The sequence below is a fragment of the Ictidomys tridecemlineatus genome, chromosome 13 (genome assembly GCF_052094955.1).
Source record: "Ictidomys tridecemlineatus isolate mIctTri1 chromosome 13, mIctTri1.hap1, whole genome shotgun sequence".
Taxonomy (NCBI): domain Eukaryota; kingdom Metazoa; phylum Chordata; class Mammalia; order Rodentia; family Sciuridae; genus Ictidomys; species Ictidomys tridecemlineatus.
This window is the reverse complement of record NC_135489.1, coordinates 35,140,433-35,167,623: the sequence shown is the minus strand read 5'-3', so window position 1 is coordinate 35,167,623 and position 27,191 is coordinate 35,140,433. Positions and strand designations below refer to the sequence as shown.

Sequence of the window (27,191 nt, the reverse complement as noted above, 5' to 3'; positions counted from 1 at the left end):
AGCAGGAAAAATGAACTGAGCCAGAGGTCCCCAGGCCTGCACTGCAGTGGTTGGGGCCTCCATGAGCCCCACAAAGAGTGAGTCACCGAGGGAGTTTGAGGGCTGGCTGTCACTGACCCTCAGAGGACAAGGCCTTGCCTAGCTTTGTTGGCTTGTGCTTCTTCTTCAGGCATCAAGGCAGGAGGTATGGGTCATGGCCAGGATTCCCCCAGATGGTGATGGCCAAATGTATAAGAGGTGAAAATGTCCCCTGACCCAAGGTTCTGCTGATCTAGCAGCAGGGGACACCATGGAGTTGGGACAGGGAACTAACCACCCTGCTAGTTGAGGTTGCCACTAGATGCTAACAAAACCTTCTGTCTGCTGGGCATGGTGGCTCATGCCTGTAAGTCAGTGGCTTGGGAGGATGAGGCAGGAGGGTCTCAAATTGAAAGCCAGCCTCAGCAACTGAGTAAGATCCTAAGCAACCTAGTGAGACCTTGTCTCTAAATAAAATATAAAAAAGGGCTGGGAATGTAGTTCAGTAGTTGAGCATCCCGGGTTCAGTCCCCCATATAAAACACAATAAAGACAAACAAACAAAAACCAAAATTGAGTTCTTTCCCTTGCTCCTGACTTCACTTGGTCTCTGATTAAATGAGCTTCCTCAGATAGGACTTACCTGGAGACCTGGATGAAAGTAGCCACCAGCCCTTCTGCTTATGCATCTTCATGGCACTTACCACCCCCTGCCATATTCTGTGTGTATTTGCTGGGTTTTATTCCTTGTTTCATAGAATGTGAGGCTGGAATGGCAGGGATCTTACCTACATTGTTCACTGCTGTATCCTTAGCAGCTAGAACAGGGCCTGATACACAGTAGGAGACTATAAAGATTCAATGAAAATTCTGATGAAATTAATAATTATGAAATTCAAACATAACAAATAATTTGGTTACCAGGTGAATTATGAATATACTGTATAAATAAAAGCTTTGCGATTTTTAACCCAAACCTGTGGTTCACATGCTTTGGTACCATAGGCTCCTAAAGAATCTCTCAGCTGCTTCGCTGATCATTCTGAATTGGCATCTTGTCAGTGGTGCCCTCTTGTGGTCAGATGGCATTATTTCAAGATATTTCAAGGGCAGTATTTCAAATTCAAAGTCAAGTCCAAATTCTTCTTGGGGGCAGCAAAGCATCTTTTGTCTCCTTAGAATCTCAAGATGGTGAATATCTTTTAGGGACTTTTACCACCACTGCCAGGCTGCCCTAGGAAGTTTGAAGTAGTTGGAGAAAGCTGAAGAGCCAATCAGGGCTAGAGACAGCTTGGCTCTTGGTGAGCAAAGCCCCTCTTCAGATGGGAAAAGTAGTGTCAAAGGCAGCAGAGGGAAGCTATTAATAGATATCACTCTGGCCAAAGTCAAACCCTGGCTACATTCACAATACACATGGAGTGTGTTGGCCACAGCTTGATCTTCTCCCCCTCACCCCATTGTTGTAGGTTTGAAGATGGCACCATCTCATTCCTCGACATCATAGCACTAAAACATGGATTTGATGCCCTGGAGCGCCTCACAGGTCAGTGAACATTTTATCTGTATGGAATTGCCTGTGGTCTTGAGGGAGCCCTGGCATGGGTGTGGTTCCAACAAAGGAGACAATATCAGTGGAAGTAAGTAATACATAGTAGCTGGACACTGAATGCAGTTAAATCTGACTCTAAATAACTTCAAAGCAACTTCTGAAAGAAAGGGAATGAGAAGGGTTTTGGGGGGCTGTTTTGCTTTGCCAGCTAAAAGAACATTTTAGCAGGTGGGAGACATTTCTAATCAGAAGATTAATAGCTGCACAGAAATGGAGGTACTGTCCTCATTGTCTGAACTGGAAATGGTTATAGATCCTGAGGTTTCATTCAGCTGTTGTCTTGCTGGATCCTCTCCATAGCCAACCCCCCCCCCCCCCCCGCCAGGAGCTGATGACAAGGCTGTCTCGTCCACAGAAGAGTGGAGGGTCAGAAAGGTTAACGGTCTTCCCAGGCTGGGGAGCTGGGAACTGGGAGGATAGGATTTAAACGCAGGTCTTACATAACTCCAAATCCCAATCACTGTCTGTGTCACTAGCTTTTGTACAATGTACATCTTGTTTCCTGACAAGTACTCAGGGGTGTGGACAGGTGGGGCTGCTCACCAGAGGCTGATACACAGACAGATGTCTTTTCCCATCTCACAGGGATGACACAAAGGTCCACGCCCGGAAGAAGCCTTATCTAGTCAGCGTGGCTCACTCATGGTGCTGTGCTCCTGGCCACTCCTTGAGAGGCTGAGCATCCAGAATTGGACGTACTGCCTGTACCATCCATTCAGAGTGGGACAGTGACTGAGCAGTTAGGCAGCCCTTCCTCCCTCTGTCCTGTCACACTACTAGGACTCTCCAGGTCCTCAGCCTCAGCCCAACCCTGGGGCAGGTGGGATTCATGGAAGGGAGGGCTGCCCTGATGGAGGTGTAAGGAGTAAGTGGGCCTCATCCAGGACCAAGAGAGGAGCTGGTAAAGACGGGCTTTAGAAAAACCACTTTCCAAGGAAAGGTATCAACAGGACACTGAAATCACAGGTGGCAGGGGTGCCTTTAAAGTCAAAAGTTTGATAATATCAGTCCCTAATATGGCAAACTTTGCTTTTTTATTTTCCTACTCAATTGCTTTTTCAAACAATGGTGGTGAAATATACATAAAATAAAAATTTCCATTTAGACCATTTTAAGCATGTAACTCAGCAGTTTTAAGGACCTTCACATTGCTGTACATTAATTGCCACTACCCACATCCAGAATCTTTTCACTACCCCAGACTGAAACTACCCCTGAATCAATAGCTGCTCATCCCTTTCTCTTCCCAGCCCCTGGTGACCCCTGATGGCCTTTCTGTCTTGTTTTGTGTCTAGCTTATTCCACTTAGCATGTTTTCAAGGTCTGTTCGTGTTGAAGCATGTACTCTTCATTGCTTTGCATAATTAAAATGATTTAAACATTAGCAGGCACAAACAACAAAAAATGATATTTAAAGAAAACATACATTTTTCCCAATCTGTTACCAAAGAATATAAATTATCTGCATGTTGAAGTTCCATTAAGTATGCATATATATGTATACATGTGTGTATAAGTATATGTACATACATATTTAAAGTACATATATATTTAAATAAGAGGTACAGCAGAATTCCTATGGAAAAATTCTACAGAAACAGCAATGTCAAACTAACTTTTAGTCCCAAAGACCTAAACCTTTGTTATAAAGGCAATACCCTACCATACTTACAAGTACTTAAAATTAGTACTATGAGGACCAGGTTGATCAGTTGTAAGGATCTTGTTTTCTTAAAAATGAGAGGGCCTTTCACGTAGAATTCCTGACACTCGGCATTTCACCTTTGTTTTGAGGTGGCATGGAGAACATCAGGCAGCACACCTTCACGTTGGCTCAGTACACCTATACGGCCCTGTCCTCTCTCCACTACCCCAATGGAGCCCCTGTGGTGCGGATTTACAGAGACTCGGATTTCAGCAGCCCTGACGTTCAGGGTCCCGTCATCAATTTTAATGTACTGGATGACAATGGGAACGTCATTGGTTACTCCCAGGTGAGTTTTCTTTTCATCCTGCTGACCCTCTTCCAACAGAATTGCTCTTCCTGGAACTTGGGAGCCTTTCTGAGCCCTGGAATTTGTAGTCAAATCCTCTGTGTCCCGGAAACATGGTGACAAAATTCAGGTGCTGTTGCAAGGGCCACCTGGCTCTCATTCAGAGGCTTCTTAATGCTCACTTACACTCAGAACAAGCTTGGCTATGTATTTTTTCAGCCCTCTTTACTCAGGCATGGTTGAAAGTTTCAAATTGGAAAGAGAGAGGCTGATTCTTCTGATAGCAATGGCAACGGCAGGGTACAGGTGACAGCTTGGCAGCAAGGGAAGCCACCCTAATCTAGACAGAAAAGTACTAGGGACAAAATACCCAAGCTGAGGTTATTTCATGCACAGACTGATTGGTACTCCATGATACATGAGACCCAACAGCATTTATTGGTGTGTTATTTGAAATTCAGAGTTGTTTTTTTAAGAGACATAAAAATGATTCACTTTTTTTTTTAAACTCACAAAAGCCCTTATTTCTGCCTATTTTTTTCATATGATGAGTTCAAAGGTTTGGTGATTTGGCTAAAGATTTTCTGCATATATATACTCTGCATGTATGTTTTCATTAAAAAAATGGAAACTGTGCTTAGCAGGTTGGGAAGTACTTGAGTTGGGGTCCATTTGATCATAAGTTTAGAAGGAGGTATTTATCTTCCCCTGAAAGCCACAATCCCTAGGCACTTTTGATAAATTTCAAATATCCCAAACAAAGTCCATTTCCCAGCCAACCAGTGTGGTGCATGCCTGTATTCCCAGCTACTCAAGAGGCTGAGGCAGGAGAATCCCTTGAGCTCAGGAGTTTGGGATCTGCCTATCCAACATAAGAAGGCCGTGTTTCAGAAACAAAAACATAAAAGTCTATTTCCAAAGGAACCTCTGCCCATGCTCTTCTAAAGAGCCACAAACTTTATAAAGAACATTATAGGGAACAGTTCTTCTGGGGAATGCTGCTCCCCATTGGCATTTAGAGAAGACACTCTACAAACCCAGGTGTCTCTTGAGTAAGTTGACAGTGCAAACTCCCCACTCCTATGGCCCTCAGCTCTCTCACCTGCCACAAAGCCAGCCCAGCACCGCCGAGAAGCATGCAATTTTAAATGCTTTGCCTGTGTATGTTGGGGTAGAATATGCATCAAGAAAATGCATATTTTAAATATGTTATTCTAGGTAATTGGTAAAATAAATTTTACTCTTGAATCTAAAGTAAATTTGTTTCCTGAGGGAGTGAGAGAGGGCAATGGGTGACTATGAAGTGTCCCAAGGCAGGTGTCACTGGAGGAGAAGACTCAAAGAGGAGAAGTCACCAGACTGAGTGAGGACTACGGTGCTCCTTCCCTGAGGTTGGGCGCAGGGCCAGTCTTTTCCTTTGAGCATTGATAGGGGAAAGCACCCTGTGAACTTCACCACTGGGGTGTAGCCAGCTGCAGTGGTTCAGGAAACTCCAGTTATGGTTACCCTGGGCTAAGAAAGCTTCACAGTATGGGAACTCCACAGGGATTTTGATAGCCTTCAGAAAGATCAGATGGCATCATGGTTGGGTTTGGTCATCTCTTTTTCTGGGGCTAAGTAAAAGAATTTAACCTTCTATGTGAAGTCTTTGAGTTCTTGTTTTCAATTTCCAGGTCTCCTAATTTTGTTCTCCCCACTGTTGGGGGTCCTTACTGTGTATGGTGACTAAGACATGGGATCAGATTCTGACCACTTCTTGCTAGCTCTATGATCTTGGGTAAATTGTCTTAAGCTTTCTAAGACTCTAAGAAACGAGGATGACAATATGCCTTGCTCATATTGTGGTTATGAGGTGAAATGAGATGTAATATACACATCACTTACTACAGGATCTGGGATAAAGTAAGGGCTAGTGAACATTGAACACCAAGCCTCCTGGCTGGGATGCTTCTGTGCATTGCACTTGGGCTTATTCCCACTCCTCCCTATGCTCATCCTGTCTCTGTGGTCAGCCTCCTACACCTGGCTGGGCCTGGGTGAAATTCCCTAGGGATGAAGGCAGGAGGAGACTGACTCATAAGTGGGAAATTGGGACATGGTTCACATTTCTCAAGCATGGTTGCAGTAATGTCTTCCCCCCCACATCCTTCTGCCAGGTGACCTTGACACTCCTTCCATGGAAGGCTGGGGCCAATATTTCTTCTCTTGTATCTGAGCCAGTTTGTGAATCACTTGTAACTAATAGAATATGACTCAGGGGACCCTGTGTGGCTTTTAAGGCTAGGTCAGAAAAGGTGATGGCATGTTTTGTGGCCTGGAACACTCAGTTATGGAGCTCTGAGTTACCATGTAAGCTGCCATCTTGTCCCCTGAGGTTGCCATACTGGAGGGAGGTAAACCAAATGGAGAGGCCACGCCCAGCCACTATGGTTGTCCGCCCTAAATTTTGATCCCTCCCAGCATTGTAATGAGACACCCAAATGAGTAAATAAATGGGTCTTCAGATCATGTCAAGACACTTAGACTTTGAGTCGTCCCAGTTAGGACTTGAGATACCATGGAACAGAGAGAAGCCTCCTCTGTGAGCAATCTGAACTCCTGACCCACTGTCGCTGTGAGCACAATACAATGGTTTTTTGTCTCATTCTACAAAGTTTGAGTGGCTTGTTTTACAGCAATGCTAACCAGAACAGTGACTATGGGAGAGGAGGGATGGCCACTGGGGGCTTCTACTGTCCTTTCTGATACAGCTGGTCTGGGAGAGGGGCGGGGCTTCCCTAGATGCTGTTCTGTGAATGGAGACTGGACACTGAAGAAGGAGCTGGCTGGACCCAGAAGTTCTGCCAAGTCTTGCCTCACAGTGAGGAGACCTCTAGGACGTCACTAGTAGTCAAGGGCGAAGGGACAGAGTTGTTCTCCAAGGACCTTCAGGTTCAATCCAGAAAATGAGATGGCTTCTTCTCACTCTGACAGATCAGGGGAGATGGCAGAGCCAACACGTCATGAGCTTGACAAGGGACTATGGGAGGCACGGTTGCTCAGCCAAGAGCCAGTCTGACTGTGGTGACTGGTGGTCTGCAGGGGACACTATGTTCCTTGTGGCTGCCTCTGGACACTTGGTATGTGACGTTCAAAGGCTTACCCATGTGGGTAAGATGTGTTTGTTTCCTTGAATGTGGTTAGGCGACTCTCTCCCTGAATTCAGCCTGACCTACCTGGGCTGAGGACCCACACAGGGTGCCCCAAGGGAGTGGAGTCCTTGACTCACAGCCAGAGAATCGGCACAAACATTCCTGTGGGCTCAAGTGAATGTGAACCACCTTCCAGAGTCTTCAGAGATCAGAAGAGACTTGGGAACTTCTGGGTTCCCAGCTCAGACTGAGAGACTATTCCGGTTGAACCCAAAGTCTGAGAAAAATGAAAAGGATATGGATATGACACAATGATTTCCAGATTGATTGAGAGCCGAGGTGGTGCTACTGGGGATGGCATCTTGCTGGGGCTGGCTCTGTCACCAAACCCTGGGGCAGCTGATGCCAAGGAGCTGCCCAGTGGCGCCAAAGTGTGAACTTTGCTGGAAACATCTGGGGTCATGGAATTTCACCTGAATTTGATATTTTCACTTTCCTCAAGCATATTTCTGTAATTTGACTGGCTGAACCTTTATTTCCAAACATTTATCAAATCTTTGATAAACCTGTTATAGATCATGCCATTTTAGAGCAAACTTCCAGTCTCAGACTATTACTGAATCCAGGTCCAGGGGCTCATCCCACTGAAAAATCAATGTCTGAGAGAGAAGTGTTGGGGAGAAAGAAAGGTTTTATTCAGTAGCCGAAAATGGAGAAGAGGGAGTTTTTACTCATAAATCAGCATCTCAGCACCAAGGGATTGGGGGTTCTGAGTATAGAATAGGAGCCATGAGGAAGAGGGAGGCTAACTGAGGGAGGAATAGTCATGTCTTTTCTGGGGATAGGTGGAGAGCTTCCAGGAACCGGAGGGCTGCCTCTTCACTACCTTCATAGTCTGGTGTTTCAGGTCATGGCAGCTAATAGGTGTCTTTAGCTATAAGAGGGGAGAGACCAGGCAGGTCTGGGTCAAGTTATAACCCTCTGTTGTATTTTGGGGCAAGATATTTCTGAAATGTTCAACAATGTTCTATGTGCAGAGCTACATAGAATCTGACCTAAAAATGAAGGCGCAAAGGAGACAGATACAATCTGAAGACAGAGAGGTTGAGCCTTTTCATTTCATTCCAGTCACTTCTCAGACACGTGTAGGCCCAAGTAAGAGTCAGTGTTTTCAACAAAAGCAGCCATCAGGCCCCTGAAGAGTGATGCAGGCAACTGTTGGTCATCAGAACCCATATGTGAGAGGAGGATCCACAGCAAAGCTAGTGGGAGACTCATAAGTATTGCCCTTGCCCAGTCATGTGACCTCAAAAATCAGTGATTTTCAAGTCAACTAACAAAGCTAGAGGGTTTATTTAGGATTTTTCCTTAGTAATAAGATCATTGGTTTATTACTGGGAAAGGCCCAAACACTGACCTGAAACTCTCCCAGGCAATTAGGGCACCACTGGACATCTGTAACACCTGCTGTGTGTCACGTTTAATCCACAGGTTGACAAAATGGCCAGCCTGTACAACATCCACCTGCGAACCGGCTGCTTCTGCAATACCGGGGCCTGCCAGAGGCACCTGGGGATAAGCAATGAGAAGTTCAAGAAGCATCTTCAGGTCAGTGCTGGTCATGTGTCTGGTGGGGCTAGTTCTTTGGCTTGATTTCTTGGGGACCTATTCTGAGACTATACAAAGGAAAAGGAGGTGAATGAGTAGAAAATGAAAGATGTTATCTTGATGGCAGTAGTTTCTGATTCACTTTTTACTTGGAGGGCAGAAATTTAAAGGCAGAGAGAGCTGTTAAGGAGGCATGTGCAAGGACACACCCTTAACTAGTTCAGCGTTCCTTGGGGACAGTCCCCTAGCTGGAGTGAGCCTCTCTGCAAATCGCGAACTCTTCCCTGGCTCTAGGGATTCTTTGTTTCTCAGAATCCCTACCTTCCCTTCTCTCCTGGGCCAAGGTTTTGCACTTCAGGGTGCAGTCTGTTTTGAACCATTTCATAATAGAATTGTTTGAGTGGCAAAGAGCCCTTATTTATTTTGGAGGTTTCTAATTTTGAATTTCTTTTGATTGCTGCCTGAATTTGTTTGTACTAGATTCCAACTAACCACAAATTGGATTTTATTTAAAAGGAGTGATAGGGAAAGAGATGGAGAGAAAGAGGGTGGGGTGGGGAGAGAGGGAGAAAGAGGCTTAGAATAAATGCAGTTCTAGATGCAACATTTGATTGTGTGGAACGGCATAGTCCCATCTCTTTGGCTGACTGGACTGGAATTAGCGCTGGGGAGGTGCAGAGCCTTATATGCTACATTGACCAGCGGCCAGTACCAGGCAGCCGGGCTTAGAGACGGACATCTTTCTGCTTCTTTCCTCCCTCCCAGAGGGGACATTCAGGTTGACTTGGGCCTACACAGTGGCTTCCAGTTGGTCATTTAGGGACAGCATCTCTGTCTTTCGTTCATGTCAAGGGGCATCTCTCAGGGATTTAGGCTTTTCTTTGGTTCTCCTAGGGACTGAGGGGTGGGCCAGCAGGTATTTCTTTTGCTTCAGCCTTGATTTTACGGGAAGCCAACCCTCAGGGCTTGTGAAACTCTGGTCTGTTCTTTGACCCCTCTGTGGCCAGCACTGTGCCAGCTCTGGGTTCAACACACTACAAGAAGTATTTCTGCTAAGCTCTTTCACGGCCTTTGGAGATGGGTATTGGTTCACAGCTAAACAAAATGGGGTCCAGGAAGCTGGCCCCTGAGCATTCAGAGCTGAACCCCGTGTCTCATACATGCAGCGCATGTTGGTGTAGTAGGTCTGTTTTCCTGGGTTAATTTTAAAATTGACAAAATTTGTTTTACAAAACTGTTTCCAATTGATCCAGAAGGCGTGAGTCCCTCTGGCTGATTTACCTCCCTTAAACTCCAGGCTGGTCATGTCTGTGGAGACGACGTCGACCTCATAGATGGGCAGCCTACAGGATCCGTGAGGGTTTCATTTGGATACATGTCTACACTTGAGGACGCCCAGGCCTTTCTCAGGTTCATCATAGCCACCCGCCTGCGCTCACCAAGTGATCAGCTTCTGGCTGGTCCCAGGGAAGCTGGAGTCCCATCAGCAGAGGGCAAGGCCCAGGACATGCCTGCTGTCACAGACAGACATGTCCTGTCTCAGAATGACGTCGGCACAGGCTCTGGGGTTTGCCTTGATGCTCATCCAGGTTCCAATGCCATCTGTTTGCATCCACCACAAAGTGAGGCCACCAGAAGCCAGCAGCTGTCTTTGGAAAAAGCTGCAGGTGCCCTGCATGGGGACCATGGGCCACGTGTTGTCACCAACCTTTACCTCTACCCCATCAAATCCTGTGCTGCCTTTGAGGTAAGAGCTTTCACTGCAGCACAGAAACTGCTTCTCTTTGCTTCCTCTATGGGATTTTTTTTTGAGGGGGATAAATTGAAGAAAAGATGTAGCAGGTGAAGAAAAGCATGCAGAAATCAAAGTACTATGTCAGAGCTGTCGTATGAAAAGCTGTTCTCATTCTCATTCTGCCTCTCTACATACAGGCTGACTTCTGAACATGATTCTGCTCATAGGAACCCTGGGATGACCCTGTTTCTGAGTGGCACACACCTGTTAGTCATTATAGCTGTCACTTTCCTTGAATGTACGTGCTAGCTCCTTGCTGAAGCACTTAACATGCTTCGTTTTATTTGATCCTTAAAGCAGCCACACGAGGTGAAGGGTGACATTATCCCTATTCCATAGATGTCGTTCATGAATGGATTAAGGTTCAGCACTCTGTTCAGGTCACCTGTAAACAAATGACAGAGCAAGGATTTGAACATGGGTCTGCTGACCTTTGGGTCTATGCTCTGAGATTTGTTCTGCTCATAGCTTCCTACAGGAAAACTGTACCAGCCTTCTGTATCTATCTATGGTTCTGCATCTGTTGATTCAATCAACTGCAAATCAAAACAAATTATTTTAAATGCATCTGTCTTTAGCATATACAGACTTTCTCTTTCCTTGTCATCCTTCCCTAAACAATACCACATAACAACTATATTGTGCTAGGTAGTATCAATAACCTAGAGTGGGAAAGTGCATGGGAGAATGTGTGCAGGTTATCTGCAAATACTCTCCCACTAATACCAGGGATTCGAGCGTCCACAGATTTTGTGTCTATGTGGGGGAGTCATGGAACCAATCCCCCACAGATATTAAAGGACAACATACATTATATCTGCAAACATATTGGCTGGGCCCTCTTTGCACCTGGGGGACAGGAGTCTTCCCTTGTCTGGCAACTAGCCCTGGTTTCCAAGAAGCCATTTCTCCTGGTATAGCCAACCTGAGGCTCTCTTTCTATAATCTCCATGTGTGTCCCAAGTTCCAGGCGAATATTCCTAAGCCTCTGGGATGACAGGCTCTCTGGCTCCTCATTTGACATACCAAGGTCGGGGCTGTTTGTTGGCCTGTGTTTCAGAGTGGTCCCATTAAGGGCCTGGCCTCCAGGCTGAGATCATAAACCAGCAAATTCACTTCTTCCTGAATGAACGCAGGTGAGGACTCTGTGTTCCCCTTACCAATGAGGGATCTGTTTTCATACATGAGTTTTGTTCTCTAGGATAAGCAAAAAGATGGCCACCAGGCAGGCATTGGTGTCCCAGGATATGGAGACTCAGTAGGAATTTATTTTTTCATGAACCAATAGGTCTATAAGACTAGAATTACAGAATGAGTCTTAACATCTCATTCCTCCAAACTGACCTGACCTACTCCTAGAATGACCATTTCTTCACCCAGTTCTCTCTGTTGGAGAATAGTATTAGACACCAAGATCTGGACAGTAGGTATAATTTGTATTCTGAAGGGAATCTGGCTCCTTGCTGCCTCCATTTGCCTTGTTCTCTTCCTTCACTTTCTCCTCCTCCTCCTCTCTTTCTTCCTTTGAGAATATGTGCTGAATTCATGAAGTCCATCTGGATTTGTGCAGCCCCTGTTCAATAACGTGAAGATCAGTTTTGCCTTGGTCTAAAATACTCCTACCTTTTGTTTAGGTGACCAAGTGGCCTGTAGGCAATCACGGGCTGCTGTATGACCGGAGCTGGATGGTGGTGAATCACAACGGCATTTGCCTGAGTCAGAAGCAGGAGCCTCGCCTCTGCCTGATCCAGCCCTTCATCGACCTGCAGCAAAGGATCATGGTCATCAAAGCACAAGGTCTGAAAGGGCTCCTTCCCACAGGGCGGCTTTCCTACTCGTGTGATGGGAATAGAATGGCTTTTTTTTTTTTTCTACTTAGTTGTGCATGACAGCAAAATGCATTTCAATTCATTGTACACAAATGGAGCGCAACATTTCAATTCTCTGTACACAAATGGAGCGCAACATTTCAATTCTCTGATTGTACACGGTGCAGAGACGCACCATTTGTGCAATCATACATGTACCTAGGGTAATGATATTCATCTCATTCCACCGTCTTTCCTACCCTCATAACCCCCTCCACCCTCCCCTTTACCCAACCCGAAGCTGGAATGGCTTTTCTTTTATTACATATTAAAATTATTCTAGACTAAGTGAAATGGTACCCTGCAAAATTTCCTTTTGTTTTGGAAAATTTCTCGGGAGAGGTGACAACCTGACCATTCAATCAGTAAGTAACTTTGAAATTATATGATGCCCTTTTTACCTATATTCTTTAAAATTTTTTTGAGTTGTTGATAGACCTTTATTTTTTTTTTATTAATTTATATGCAATGGTGGGAATCGAACTCAGTGCCTCACACATGCCAGGCAAGTGGTTACCGCTGAGTCACAGCCTCAGCCCTTTACCTATATTCTTAAATTCCTTCTCTTGTTATAATATGTACTGCAGGAATTAACTCTTCTGTTTTCAGTGTGTGGTGCTGGGACTTCAATCCAGGGTTTTGTGTATGCTCAGCAAGTGCTCTACCATTGAGCTATGCCCCCAGTACTAATTTTTATTGTGAACTAACATATAGAAATTTATAGACCAGCTCTGTTCATAACTTTCTGTGATGATGGGAATGTTCACTATTTAATCCAATTGTTAACAATCAGTCACAGGTGGCTAGTGGGACACTGGAACTGACTTTTAAATTTTATTCAACTAATTTAATTCAATTAATTTTAGTAGTTAAAAGTGTATAGTGGTTACGGTGTTGGACAGCAGAGGAGAATAACACAATAGACAATTATATCATCCACTTCTAAAAAACTTAACTCTTGGTCACATTTCCTTCAGCTCTTTCTTTCCTTCTTTAAAAAAAATTAAAAAAATAATAAATATAGCAAATAAAGTTGAATTTTTTATTTGTTCTTTTTAGATATGCATGACAATAGAGTGTATTTTGACATTTTGTACATACATGGAGTATAGTATATCCTAATTAGGATCCCATTCTTGTGGTTGTACATGATGTGGAGTTTCACTATGGTCAATTCATACACATATATAAGAAAGTTATGTCTGATTTATTCCACTGTCTTTCCTATTCCCATCCCTTCTCCCTTCCCTTCATTCCCCTTTGTCTAATCCACTGAACTTCTATTATTCCCTTCTCCTCCCCCTGTTGTGTGTTAGCATCTGCATATCAGAGAGAATATTTGACCTTTGGTTTTTGGAATTATTTCACTTAGCATGGTAGTCTCCAGATCCATTCATTTTCCAGCAAATGTCTTAAAGTCATTTTTTATGGTTGAGTAATAATATTCCATTGTGTAAATATACCACATTTTCTTTATTTGTTCATCTGTTCAAGGGCACCTAGGTTGGTTCCACAGCTTAGCTATTGTGAATTGAGCTGCTATCAACATTGATGTGGCGTTGTCACTGTAGTATGCTGATTTAAGTTCTTTGGGTATAAACAGGAGTAGAATAGCTGGGTCAAATTACAAGTTTTTTGAGGAATCTCCATTCTGTAGAGCTGAATTATTCTATGTACCTCTCCTGGGTCTTTTTCCTCCTCCTTCCTCACCCTACCTACCATTTACAGAGTATTAAAATTTCTCTCCTAACTTGTAACTGATCTTTTGTGATATTACATTTATATATATATGTATACATATATTTAAAATTTTATTTATTTTTACATAGTGCTGAGGATCAAACCCAGTGCCTTACACATGCTAGGCAAGTGCTGTACCACTGAGCTATCACTGCAGCCCCACATTGTTATATATATATGATTGTTTTCTTGGCTGTATGTTCTTCTGTTCCAGGGTTTTTTTCCCCTTGAGCCAATAGGCCAATATTACTAGAGTTACAGAAGAAGTCTGGTGAGCTCATTCTTCCAAACTGGTGGACAACTCTTGGCCTTCTCTTCTCCCATATGCATGCAGCCAACTCCATAATCCACATACAGAACAACTCCATCACCTCCAAAGAATTCCCTTATGCTAGTTCTCTGTAGTCTCCCCTTTCCTGCTCTTAACACCTGGCAACCAGTGATCTGTTCTCTATCACTGTAGCTTTATCTTTTTGAGAATGTTCTATCCAGAGAATCATACAGTATGTGACCTTTCCAGGTTACCTTCTTTCACTCAGCATGATGCCTTTGAAATCCATCCCAGTTACTGAATGTAACAGTAGTTCATTCTTCTTGTTCTTTTTTTTAAATGTATTTTTTTGAGAGAGAGAGAGAGAGAGAGAGAGAGAGAGAGAGAGAGAGAGAGAGAATAATAAGAATAATAAGAGAAATTTCTCTTATTCTTTTGTTTGGAACATCTTCTCCTGATTTTTCATTTTCCTCAGCTCTCTGTTGGTGTCTGTGTATTAGACAAAGAAGAAACCTCTCACAGTCTTCATGGACAAGCCTCATATGGGAGAAGACCCTCACCAATGAGCCCAGCTAGAGATTCAGGGTCACTACTAACTCTTTCTGTCCCTTAACAGAAGCTGGCAGCTGTGGATTTTGTCTGTTTGCTCTGAGAATAGGGGAGGATCAATGGCATCTTCCCGCTCACACTTCACCTCCCTTCTCCCCTTGGTGGCTTAACTATGTCAAACTCATGCATAGCTCCAAGCCTCAAGATGTGAAGGCAGAAGCCAGTCCTCTGGGGAGCTCCTTTGGAAAAGTTGGGTACTGACTATGTAAACCAACCCTTTCCTTCTCCTAGGTGAAGCTGAGAGATAGGGGGTTCTTTTCCTAATTATATGGTGTTGCATTAGGAACAGGGTCTCTGGGAAGTAGGTGTAGCAAATCTCTCTACTGGCTTCAATGTTTTCCCAGAGTAAAGAAGTCTTTTATTTAATTTCTGATTTCCTGTTTCTTCTAATAATTGTGGTTTTGTTATATTCCTTTCCAATTTTTATTTCTATTTTTCTTACATGAGCACATTTTTCTAAGCTTTCTTTGGTAATGTTGAATGGAGCAGTACTGGGACTGACTTGAATGGAATGTTTCCAACATTTCAAAAATAAGAATGATGTTTACTTTGGAGTTTTAAAAGATTTTTTTTTCAGGCTAAAGTAGTTCTTATTTTATAAAACTTTTATCAAGATTAATTGTTCATTCACAGGAAGATAATCTGTTGGTTATCCTATTTTTCTCCCATAGTCTATTAATGAGATATTTTGCATTTGTAGATTTTTTTATATTGAGTATCCCTGATACCCTGAGAAAGAAAAATACTACTTGGCAGTAATTTTTTTTTTCTTTTCTTGTGGTACTAAGGATTGAACCCAGGGTCTAATGCATGTTAGGCAACTTCTATACCATGGAGCTACATCCCCAGTTATTGGCAGTGATTTTTAAATACATTCCTGGGTTTCATATTTTTGTATCTAATTTTATCACTGAGACTGTTATATAATGTTCTCTTATTGGACCCTTTTTGTTCAAGTTCAGGTACCCAGGATATTAACATGTTAATTATTATTATTTTTCCAATGCATGTATGTTACACACTCTTTTTATAAAGAAGAAAGTATAGCTTTCCAACCCTGCTGATATAGTAAGTTTTATTATTATCATTATTAGTTTTATTTGCAATAATGATGATTGATGCAAGGATACATTTTGATGCTGATTCCTAGGAATTGAGAATTTTGTCACTCTAATGCTGATGTCTTTATAGAAAGCAACTTCATGCCTGACTGCTTATTTCTAAAGAACTTAATGTACCTTAGGGCTGGGGTTGTAGCTCAGTGGAAGAGTGCATGCCTAGCTTGTGTGAGGACTGGGTACGATTCTCAGCACCACACACAAATAAATAAAATAAAAGTCCATCAACAACTAAAAGCTATTTCAAAAATATTGAAAAAACAAAGAATTTAAGGTGGCTTAGAGAACAATGATCATAGGATGTGGGGTAAAATGGAATAGAAAAATCTTTCAAAGTAATTTACAGATTATGGATGCAGTTGTCCCAACATAGAATCTTTCATGAGAAAATTGCTTACAGCACATGCTGTTGATGGCACTGATAATGCTGAAGAAAATCTTTGTGCTATTAAAAGATTTCCAGGACCCAGACCCTTTCTTGATGCAACCAAATTCCAGTGTCATTGAAATTCCTGTGTATTTCAGGGCAATGGGCTTTTCTGGCATAGCTGTTCTTTGTACGTAATGATAAGTGTGTCTTCATCTTTGTTCACTAGGGATGGAACCTATAGAGGTGCCTCTTGAGGAAGACAGTGAACAGGCTCAGATTTGCCAGAGCAAGGTCTGTGCTGACAGGTGAGACTCTGAAGCAGGTAAAATCCTGGCTGTGTTGGCAGAGTGGCACAGAGCGGGACGAGGGCATTGCCCTGAGGAGCCCCTCGTTGGCCACACCCTCCATCCACTCTGCTGCATGCTGCACCCTGATCACATGGGCTCCATGGTATTCTTTTTTAAAAAATATTTATTTTTTAGGTGTAGATGGACACAACACAATGCCTTTTATTTTTATATGGTGCTGAGGATTGAACCCAGGTCCCACCCGTGCTAGGCGAATCCCAGCCCCTCCATGGTATTCTTCACACCTACCAATCATGCTCCTTTATCAAGTCTTTGTGCTCACTGTCCCTTCTGTTTGGAATGTTCTTCCACTGCTTAGAACTCTACAGGGCTCATTCTCTCCCTCCCTCAGGGCTCTGCTCCAAAGTCTCCTTCTCAGATGAACACCTGACCACCCACAGAAGTTGGCTCCACCTCTCCATTTGCCCTGCTGTATTTGTGTCCTTCTCATTTATTGTTTCCCACATATTTTGTGTGTTTATTTGTTTTGAGTTTCTCCCACTAGAATGCCTGTGTTCTCCCTGCAGAGCGTGGATCACTGCTAGGTAGAGGGCCTGAATGGTTTGGAGGCTACTGCAATAGTCCAGAACAATCCGATGGGGAGGGAAGCAGCTTGGCTCACATTTTGCAAAGACTGACTGGTGGGTGGAGAATAGGTAGAAGAGAGAGAGAGGTGTAGGCAGGAAGGCCAGCTGAGCACGTATGCTAGCAACACAGGTAAGATGAGGGGGAGGACGAGGGTCAGAGAGAAAATCAGGTAGGCATCAGAGGTATTCTACAAACAGAAGCACCATAACCTGGACTAGCTGATGGGTTGGGTGAGAAGTCTGAGGGCAAAGGGGGTGTCAGGATGTCCCCAGGATTCTAAAGTAGAGTGTTCAGGTGGTGACTCATATATATACCATATAATTGTGAAGTATTACTTAATCTGGGTTGTTGATGATAAATCATCTGCTAAAGTCTAGGAAATGTAGAGTGGGATTCAATGGGACAGCACTTCTTTTTTATTTCTTTTCTTAAAAAATTTGTTTTTTAGTTGTAGATGGACACAATACCTTTCATTTTATTTTTATGTGGTGCTGAGGATCAAACTTAGTGCCTCACACATGCTAGGCAAGCGCTCTACCACTGAGCCACACCCCCAGCCCTCTTTTTTGTTTCTTGATGGTACATGTTTGTTTATAAATCTCTTTACTGAGTACATCAAATGTCTGCACCCCTTGTGATCTTAATTGAAAATGTGAAATAGCTTTCCAATCTTATGGAAAACCTATGCCATCTAATACCAACCAATTCTACACCTGCCCCCACAATAACAGCTGACTATGTAACAGTTCAGTAAATAATGAAAAGTTTTCAAATGTTAATTATCTAGTAGCTAGCACAAGGAACTTGATAGTGGGCGGGTCTAGTAGGTGGTGATACTACATGGATATCAAACCAGATTACATTTCTATCTGCACTGCCATGAACATACACAATCATACAAATCATGATGTAATATGTTAAATACTAAAGTTACATTCAAATAAGATTCAAGTCATTGGTGCTCCTGGGTGAGGGACTCTGAGGGGCCACACCCCCAGGAAAAGTGCTTGAGGGAGCTTGTGAGATGACTGTCAGTACAGTTTAGCATCTTGGGCCCAGTCTCCACCCTGGAGGCTGAGGAGTGGAGCAGCTCTGCCTTTTCTTCCTGGCACTTTGCACCAACTTAACTATTTTGGCCAATGTAGACATTCATTCTAGTGCATTTTCAGTTAGGGCAATGATTTTTGGGCAAAGATTTTTTTTTTTTTTTTTTACATGTTGCTACACCAAATCTTCTGATAGAAATCTAGCCATCTAAGAACATGCTCAGTTATTTATCAGGCTCATTCCTGATTGTACATTTCGCTTGGCTGCATTGTGAGGAATGCAGTGTTTTGGTTAATAAAGCTTTTTGGATAACTAAAGGTTAGATGTATTTACCTTTGGAACATTGGTACTCAAATAAGGAACATGGACTTGGGTTTCAAAGCACAGGAGAGAGAGCAGTAAAGAGGTTTCCTGCTCTCTTGCCACCTGATACTTCAGGATGTCTTCTCCTTAGGGGCTTATGCAATATTCTGTTTTTAATCTGACTATATAAAAATTCATCTTTTTTCTTTACTTTTTTTTTTCTTGCCAGAGTAAACACTTACGACTGTGGAGAAAAAGTTGCAAGCTGGTTGTCAAAGTTTTTTGGCCGTCCATGTCACTTGATCAAACAAAGTTCAAGCTTCCAGCGAAATGCAAAGAAGAAACTTGGAAAAGGTATTACATTTTGGATGGATTCTTGGAGAACAGACCCTTTCCTCTGGCTTACTCTGCATGTGTCAAAATCAGCTGATGAGATGGATTTATAGGGCCACTTTCACACATGCAAAAAAGCAGGGGTGGTCCCCCCTTAGCAGAAAGCTGCTGTGGTGACCCCAGATCAGTGGAAGAGAGGATGCCATGATCCCCCAAGGAGGTCAAGGAGGGCTTAGCACCAACTTCCCGATCCCTGCTCAAGCCCTCAGCCTCCGTCCCATATGCTTAGAAGCACAATTCAGTTGTGGCTTGCTGTGTCCTCAGACCAGATCTGGAAACAAAGAAAACTGGGTTTTTAGTTATGTCACCAAAGAGACATGAAACCTTGACAAATCCTAGAACCCCCTGGTGCCTCAGCTTCTGTAAATCTTAACCACCCAACTTTTAAGCATTTTGAAATTTCCCCCACTGTGAGCCATTGTTATAATGAAGTGAAACAGTACAGAAGAAAGTTCTTGCAAAGTTCTCTGGTCCTTGTGTGCAGAAAAGATCCTTTTCAGGTATCACTCAAATGTCACCTTCTCAGGGAAATCTTGCAGCCCACCCCCTGCAGAACTGCAGTCTGTGCTTGAACCTCCTCAGTGGCCTTCCCTGTTAGATTTTGTAAATGGGCTTTTCTCATTTTGTTCATCCTGTGTGCTTTTCACTATTCTCTGTTCTGTTTTCCTTCTCCTAGAATGCAAACTCTTGTGAGAACAGGGATTGTTGTATGTTCCCTTTGGTGCTGTATCTTGGAGCAGAACCTAGCATGTAATAGTTGCTCAGTAAGTGCCAGATAAATGAATGAATGGATCATAGTTACATTGCCAGTTGATTTAGAGATGAGCTGGCCTAATGACCAGTTCCCAGAGAGACTGGCTTGTAAATATGAACAGCATTTTGACTATTAATGATCAATTACCAGTTCTAGGGGCTTCCTAGGTTAATTTATGAAACCTTTAAAATTTCTGATGTAGAGAGGAGTCAAGGGGTATAATCTATTTAGACTTTTAAAAGTTTTGGAAGGAATTTGACTTGCTGTGTGATGGGGAAGGGACAATTTCATGCTCATTTCATTGACGAGATTAATTGGTAGCATTTGGATGTGGGTAAACTTCAAGACATGATTAAAGGGGAGAAAGAAATGGGCATTTCCATAGGTAGAGAAATGCAGGTGTGGGATTTTTCAGGATCTGTACCTCTTTTATGAATTATCTGGAGGATGACCAGCAGTGAAATCTCTAATTTCTAATCATTCAAAGCTCCTGCTGCAGAGCTGGGTTTGGCTGGGTCCTGGGAGGCTGGCTGAGAGTATGGGGCCTTGTTCCTGGTCCTGTGAGATGACTTCTCTGTAGACAGCCACACTACAACATAAAGGATGTCACGTCACGAAGGTCCACATGAAGGGCACAGAGGTGTGGGAGAATCCTCTGCACTTAAAATGAACCAGAGGGCTTCAGAGGAGTGTTGAGTTACATTTTAACAGGAAGCAGGGTTTTTCCAGAGGTGGGCAGGTTGCTCTGGAGCAGTGGGAGCAGGTGGTAGAGTTTAGGAGGGTCTGATGTGGGCAGGGGAGTGCAGCAGGAGAGCTGGAGAGAAGGAATGTGTGCCACCGAGAGGTCAGTGCTTTATCTTGTGGCTGCAGGACTCATTAGTGAATTTTTAATGGGGGCATTTTATGACCCCACTTGTGTTAGAAAGATACTTCTGGCTTGGCATGGGGGCAGCATCAGCGCAGGAGACTTGGGAATCAGAGATTCAGTGGGAGTTTGGGGCCTGGGTGAGGCAAAGGTATTGGGTTCAGACACAAGCCTGTCACCTGCACAGCACAGGACCATGGAGAGTCAGCTTGTGAGTGTACTTCAAGGAGAGCTGTCTGTGTCTAGGCCTCAGGTCTTTAAACATTTTTGCATTGGTACATCTTAGGAGACTTTTTAAAAGCTACATTCCCCTCTTGAATATTTTTACATCCTTTAAATTTTTAAAATAGTTTAAATAGTTGCAAAGGATGTGATTTCTAACATTGTAAATATTATCATTTTAAGGTAAAAGTTGTTTGGGGCTTTTTTCAACATAACCAGTGAAATCTTAATACTATAGCAATTTGAATCTCCTGAGTATTCTTTTTTATATGTCTTTTAATGAGCAGAAATTTCTTTTCTTTTTTTAAATATTTAGTTTTTAGTTTTAGGTGGACACAATATCTTTATTTTATTTTTATATGGTATTGAGGATCAAACCCAGTGCCTCGCGTATGCCAGGCGGGTGCGCTACCACTTGAGCCACATCCCCAGCCCTATTTTTTTTTTTTTTTTGGTGGGGTTGTGAGTACCAGGGATTGAACTCAGGGACACTTGACCACTGAGCCACATCCCCAGCCCTATTTTGTATTGTATTTAGAGACAGGGTCTCCCTGAGTTGCTTAGTGCCTCGCTTTTGCTGAGGCTGGGTTTGAACTTGTGATCTTCTTGCCTCAGCCTCCTAGGCTGCTGGGATTATAGGTGTGCACCACCGCATCCGGTTCCTTTTCCTTCTTCAACTTTTATTTCCTTCCCACTTCTACAGAATTTTATCTTAGTGTTTTATATTTTATGCTTGAAGTCTTTTATTGATCACCATATCACATTTGTATAAAAATAAAATTAAATTGAAATGTATTAAATTTATTTTGGAGTTTTCTGTGATCATAAAACTCTATGTGTGTTAGGAAACTATTTTTTTTGGGGGGGGGTTGAGTTTTTATTAACAGTATCCAGTTGATGAAAGCAATATAAGTATATTATATATTTTGAAAACCACTTATTAAACATAATAAGTAAAAAATTAATCCTTTACAGAGCCAGCTGGGTTCCCAGTCACTGGTTCCCACATCTGTGAATGAGTCACTTATGGCCAGACCTGTTTATGCTCAGCATGGCTGTCTTCTGAGAAACCTCATTTCAGTAATAATGAGGGGTTGGGGGGGCAGGAAGGAGGTTTTGGTTACCATACATACTGTCACTCAAACCTTTCTTCTGAACTTCGTGACTGAAGCATAGGGATCTAACATTAAAATGCCTTTAATCATCTGTCACTTGAAAACTTACTTAGGTTCTTTAGTTTTGTGTTTCAGTGAAGAATTAGAGTCCATTGGATTTATCGGGAGGGTCATTTGCCCAAAACTTTGGAGACATTTTCTCAGCCCTGGCTCCAGGGTTTTGAATGGAGCTTTTGTTTGCCATTCTGGAGATTTTCAGCCCCCAGGGCCAGTGTGTCTTAGGAGACCTGTGGCCTTTCCTCTGTGAAGTGGGAGAAGGGCCTTTTGTGGAGGGGCTGGGATTGGACCTCCCTTTTCTGCAGTCTTTTTTTTTTTATCAGTGAGGGTGAATGGAAGTAAAGGAACTGCAAATTTCATGTACTCTGGGATTCACAATCCCAGTTTGGAGATATTCAGGAGGCCCTGACCCAGCCAACCCTTTTTATCAACAGGTAGGGTAAAAATAGTGAGGGCGGGCCCATCAAACAAAGCTGATAGAATGCCAGAGGATTTGAGGTTTCTTTTTAATAGTTTTATTTTCCTTTCAGCAATTAAAAATCTTTCATTATTTGTAAAGTCAATATCTTTTCCCTGATTAGACTCAGAAGTTCTTCCTGGGCCTGCTGCCTTATCAAGTCCTCTGCTTTGTCCTGTCTCAGGGAGAGCTGCACCCACTCCACCCCTCTACCGTCTCTCCTGCTCTAAGAATCGCCTCCAGGTCTTCATTGTTGAAATGCTTTCTTTTATTTTTTTTTTATTTATTTTTTTAATTGTTGGTCCTTCAAAACATTACATGGTTCTTAATATATCATATTTCACAGTTTGATTCAAGTGGGTTATGAACTCCCCCCCCCCCCCCCAAAAAAAAAGAAATGCTTTCACTTTCGTATTTTATTATTGTTATTTTCTCCATATTATTTTATTTTATTTTTTGTTATCAGGGGTTAAACCCAGGGGTGCTTACCCACTGAGCCATATCCCCAGCCTTTTTAAATTTTTTTTTTTTTTATTTTGAGAGAGTTTTGCTAAGTTGCTTAGAGCCTCATTAAATTGCTGAGCTGGCATTGAACTTGGGATCCTTCTGCCTCAGCCTCCCAAACTGCTGGGATTACAGGTGTGTACCACTGCACCTGGTTCCTCCAGATTATTTTAAACTGAGTATTCTAGAAATTCATTTTTCCTGCTTTTTGGGAGGTCTGGTCCCATGCTTAAAACATTTTTGCTTTTGCCAGGGTGTGATTTTCTTTCCCCTTAGAGAAATTGTGTCTACCTTTTGAAAATGCATGTTCATGCAAACAAGATTCATTAGCCTTCCAAGAAAGCAAGCTCTTCTTTTTCAACGCTCCATCATTTTCAGATCTGCCTCCTGGTACAGCGGCTACCCTTTCCCTGGTGAATGAGGCACAGTATCTGCTGATAAACACATCGAGTATTCTGGAACTTCAGCAGCAATTATGCACCAGGTAAGATCCCTTCCTTGGAACTAGCAAATCAGTTAACCAACTGTTCCTGGGAGTGAGGCCCAGCTCCTACCTGCAAAGGAAGGCTCTGAGGGTCAGTGAGTTCAGACTTCATTTATATATGAGCCTGCAAGGCTCAGAGAAGTTAGCAAGCCCCATTGACCAGTTCCATTAATCTGCCTGAGGGTTCTCTTTTCCGCACTTTATTAGTCAGCTTACTGATACTATAATAAGTACCTCAGATAAAAAGTTTTATTTTGGCTCAAAGTTTTAGATGTTCCAGGCCAGGTTGGCCCTGTTGCTTTGGGCCTGTTGTGGCACTTTATGGTTGGAGCAAAAGTGCTGACCTTAGGATGGGCCAATGAAAAAAAGAGAAAGAGACCAGGGTCCCACAATCCCTTTCAAAGTTCCCTCCTGCTCTGCCAGTGACCCTTCTACTAGACATTACCCCTTAAAGTCTCTACCACCTTCCAATACTGCCATAGTGGGGACCAAACCTTGCCACATGGATCTTTGGGGAACACTTAAGATCCAGACTATAGTATAGCATCTTCCAATGCTCCTTCTTGACACCCTCAGGACCTTTTTCTTTTTTTTTTTTCTCTTACCAAGATTTTTTTTTTAATTGGTTGTTCAAAACATTACAAGGCTCTTGACATATCATATTTCAAACATTAGTTCAGGATCTTAGTGGAGAACCCTCAGCTCTCATTTCATTGTTCCATTTCTTTCTTTTTTTTTAATATATATTTTTTAGTTGTAGTTGGACACATACCTTTATTATTTTATTTTTATGGGGTGCTAAGGATCGAACCCAGGGCCTCGCATGTGCTAGGGGAGCGCTCTACCACTGAGCCACAATCCCAGCCCCTCGTTGATTCCATTTCTTAACTTTGGTTTTAATTGAGTTGCCATCAACTTGACCCAGTTTCATTGCCCACCTCCCATTGTCTCCTGTCCCCTAGGATCCCTGCCCTACTTCACGCAGGACTGGGAAGGAGTGGCTGTAAAGATTTTAAAATTTTGAGGACCGAGAAGGAGTGGCTGTAAAGCTTTTAAAATTGTAATTTCAGGGGGTTGGGGTTGTGGCTCAGTGGTAGAGCGCTTGCCTAGCACGTGTGAGGCACTGGGTTCGATCCTCAGCACCACATAAAATATAAATAAATAAAATGAAGGCATTATGTCCATCTACAACTCAAAACAATATTGAAAAACATTGTAATTTTAGGCGTGCTTTATTTGTCAGTTGCACCATCAGATAGGGCTAGCACCCCTGCCTACTCATTCCCACCCAGGACTCTTCTGAGGGTCCTGACAGTGTTAGGAGGTCACCTCAGGTCTAGAAAGGGTCTTGGTTGGGCCATCTCTCACTATTCTTTAGAGGAAACTAAAATCCCAAGATAGCCAGGCTGTTAGGGAAAAACCCATTTTGCCAGAGCTGTGATGGGCACACTCCTCATTCCTCTCCACAGGCCAGGGAGACGTGTGCACACACCAGGAGGACTGGAGCTGGGCCTCCTGTGACGCTCATGTGCCACGTGGTCATGTGCATGCATGTGCACACTCAAAAACACGTACAACTTAATGAAAACAGCCAAGGGCCCTTCCAGGATCTCTTAAAAGATAGGTGTGTAGAAATTAAATACAACATGGCCTTTGCCATAGGCCAGCTTGTCCTCCTTCTGAACAGAATTGTGACAAAGTTTCAGGGTCTTGTGTGTTCACTGAGTTTTCTTGGCCCGAGGGACCCTTCTTCACAAGCACTCCAGTCAGGAGAGAGTGGGTTTGCTGTGGTGTGGGATTCTTGGTGTGCAAAACTAGGAGGTGGGGATAGACTTGCTGCAACTCTGGTTTCTACCAGGAGGAGGCGACATTTCCCATCATCTGATTTAGAGCAAGGCTGATGAATGGCACAGGCAGTCAAAGGTGGGCCCTGAAAGTGTTAGGAGATCACCTCAGCAGTACTGAACCCATGACTAGTACAAAGTGAGGGTTTCTGGGGCCCCTGCATGGTATTTTTCTGTGCTGAATCTGAAAATTCAGTGGATTTTCTCATGCACAGTGGCTTTCAGACTTATAACTTCCTCTTTTACAAAACACAAAGAAAGTGTGTACATCCCAGAATGCAAATTCAGAATCAAAGGACTTTAGAACTGCAAAGTGCTAACCCTCTCATTCGGCCGAGGAAGCTGCTGTTCTCAGGGTGTGGGAGCTGCACATGGCTTACGGTGAATCTAAACTGGTCCCTGGCTTTTCACATGCCCTTCACCATCCAGAAGGAATTGGTATAACCTTGACAGCCCTTCTCCCCCGATCCTGTAGCTTTTCAGTTCTGTTTCCAGGGCAAATTCCACCATGTTCGAGGACCCCTGCCTGTGACTTAAAAAAAAAAAAAAAAAGAAGTACACAGAGTGCAAAAATCAAAAATACAGAGCTCAATGGATTTTTACAAATGGCTGCATGCATATAATCCATGCCCAGATCAAATAGAGGACATACCCTAGAAACTTCCCTTTTGCTCCTCTTAGTCAACCCCACTGAAGGTCACCTCTTTTTTAAAACTTTTTTACTCTAGATAGTTTTACTTGCTTTTAGACCTAATGTAATGGGATCATACAGATATGTTCTTTTGCTGGGGAGATGTTAAGACTTATTTTCAGTGTATTTCTCTGCGTGGGGGTGAGGGATGCATAGAGGTTCAGAGAACCATTTTGTGGTAATAAACAAAAATTCAAAATAAGAATTAAAAAAATAGCAAAAGCTGGTTAAAATTGCAGATTGGGTGAAAGTTAAGAAACTCCCTCTATGTTTCTTTATGATGTTTTAATATCCAAAACAGTGTGTGGTCTTGGTGCTTTTGTCAATCCCATTGCCAGCTGTTTGAATATCTTGTCCCACTTTGTAGAATTGGTATTTTCTTAACCAGTTTATTAATTGGAACTTTGTTCATCTGATTTCCAAAGTCCTTCATCTCTTCAACTAGGTCTGCCTTTGTGGGCTGCTCCCTGGAGGCAAAACCATATCTCAAAGGGGCTGCTGATGTGTCCTTAGCACATGAGTGTCTCTTGGCCTTATTCTCTTAGGCTGGAGTAGAGTTGATAAAGTCAGGCATTGGGTGGCAGGCATGCTGAATTTTTACAACAGTGCAATCATCTGCCACCCTCCCTCCACTCACTCTTTTTGGTATGTCTAAAACAGTGATGAGAATGGAAAGGAGGAATTATTCCCGATGAAAGATCTCATCTCGCGTTTCCGTGCCAATATCATTACCAATGGAACAAGGGCTTTTGAAGAAGAGAAATGGGGTGAGATCTCGATTGGTCCCTTGCATTTCCAGGTAAGTTCCAGGAAGTTCTAACATCTTTCCTCAAGGGTTGCCAGTGGCAATTGACCTCAACCCCATACCTGGGTGGTGACAGGTGGAAATCCTTGTTTCTTACTCAAAGAATCTCAGCAGAAGGACCTCAGCATTTTGGGATGCCTCTTAGAATGGTCTAACCTTTACTTCTTACGAGTGTAGCAGTGGTTAGTTTCAGATAAGGAACAGAGAATGTGCCCCATCTAGACCATCAGAGGGCTTGGTGCTGCCTCTACATCATCATCACATCTAGGCTTAAACTTTGTTTTCTTAGAATGTTTGTCTGTAAGAACTCATGCTCCTGAAACTTGGGTTTCGGCCGTCTGGAGCACGTGGAGGGGGACCCAGAAACCTAGTGATCCCTCAATGACCATGTTCACTCCATCTCCTCCATGTGCTCTGACTCTGCCCTCTCTGGCATCTGGGGAGGAGATTGCATGCAGAGGGAAAGCCACTGATGCTATCTCTCCCCAGGCTCTGAGCTCCTCAAACCTTTGGGTTTCAAAAACTTGAGAAAGAGAAGAAAAGTCTTAGGTTAAAATCTGTACTCCACAGGCTAATAAGGCCCT

The 27,191-nt window shown here is 43.1% G+C and overlaps 1 protein-coding gene across 3 annotated transcripts in view; it reads left to right on the top strand.

Moving 5' to 3' along the window:
- The window catches only part of Mocos (molybdenum cofactor sulfurase), a 49,857-nt gene that overhangs the window by 12,035 nt on the left and 10,631 nt on the right, over nucleotides 1-27,191 (top strand). For 2 of the 3 annotated variants that reach the window (XR_005728643.2, XM_005325566.4), the window contains exons 6-14: nucleotides 1,485-1,561; nucleotides 3,422-3,621; nucleotides 8,244-8,360; nucleotides 9,658-10,107; nucleotides 11,790-11,952; nucleotides 16,358-16,436; nucleotides 18,646-18,770; nucleotides 23,162-23,267; nucleotides 26,463-26,601. Coding sequence is in view for 1 of the 3 variants with exons in the window: in XM_005325566.4 (XP_005325623.2) it covers nucleotides 1,485-1,561; nucleotides 3,422-3,621; nucleotides 8,244-8,360; nucleotides 9,658-10,107; nucleotides 11,790-11,952; nucleotides 16,358-16,436; nucleotides 18,646-18,770; nucleotides 23,162-23,267; nucleotides 26,463-26,601 (1,456 nt within the window). In the remaining 2 variants the exon portion in view is untranslated. Of the gene's footprint in view, nucleotides 1-1,484; nucleotides 1,562-3,421; nucleotides 3,622-8,243; nucleotides 8,361-9,657; nucleotides 10,108-11,789; nucleotides 11,953-16,357; nucleotides 16,437-18,645; nucleotides 18,771-22,403; nucleotides 22,523-23,161; nucleotides 23,268-26,462; nucleotides 26,602-27,191 lie in introns of those variants that run through there. The other variant, XR_005728644.2, reaches the window with a different exon arrangement.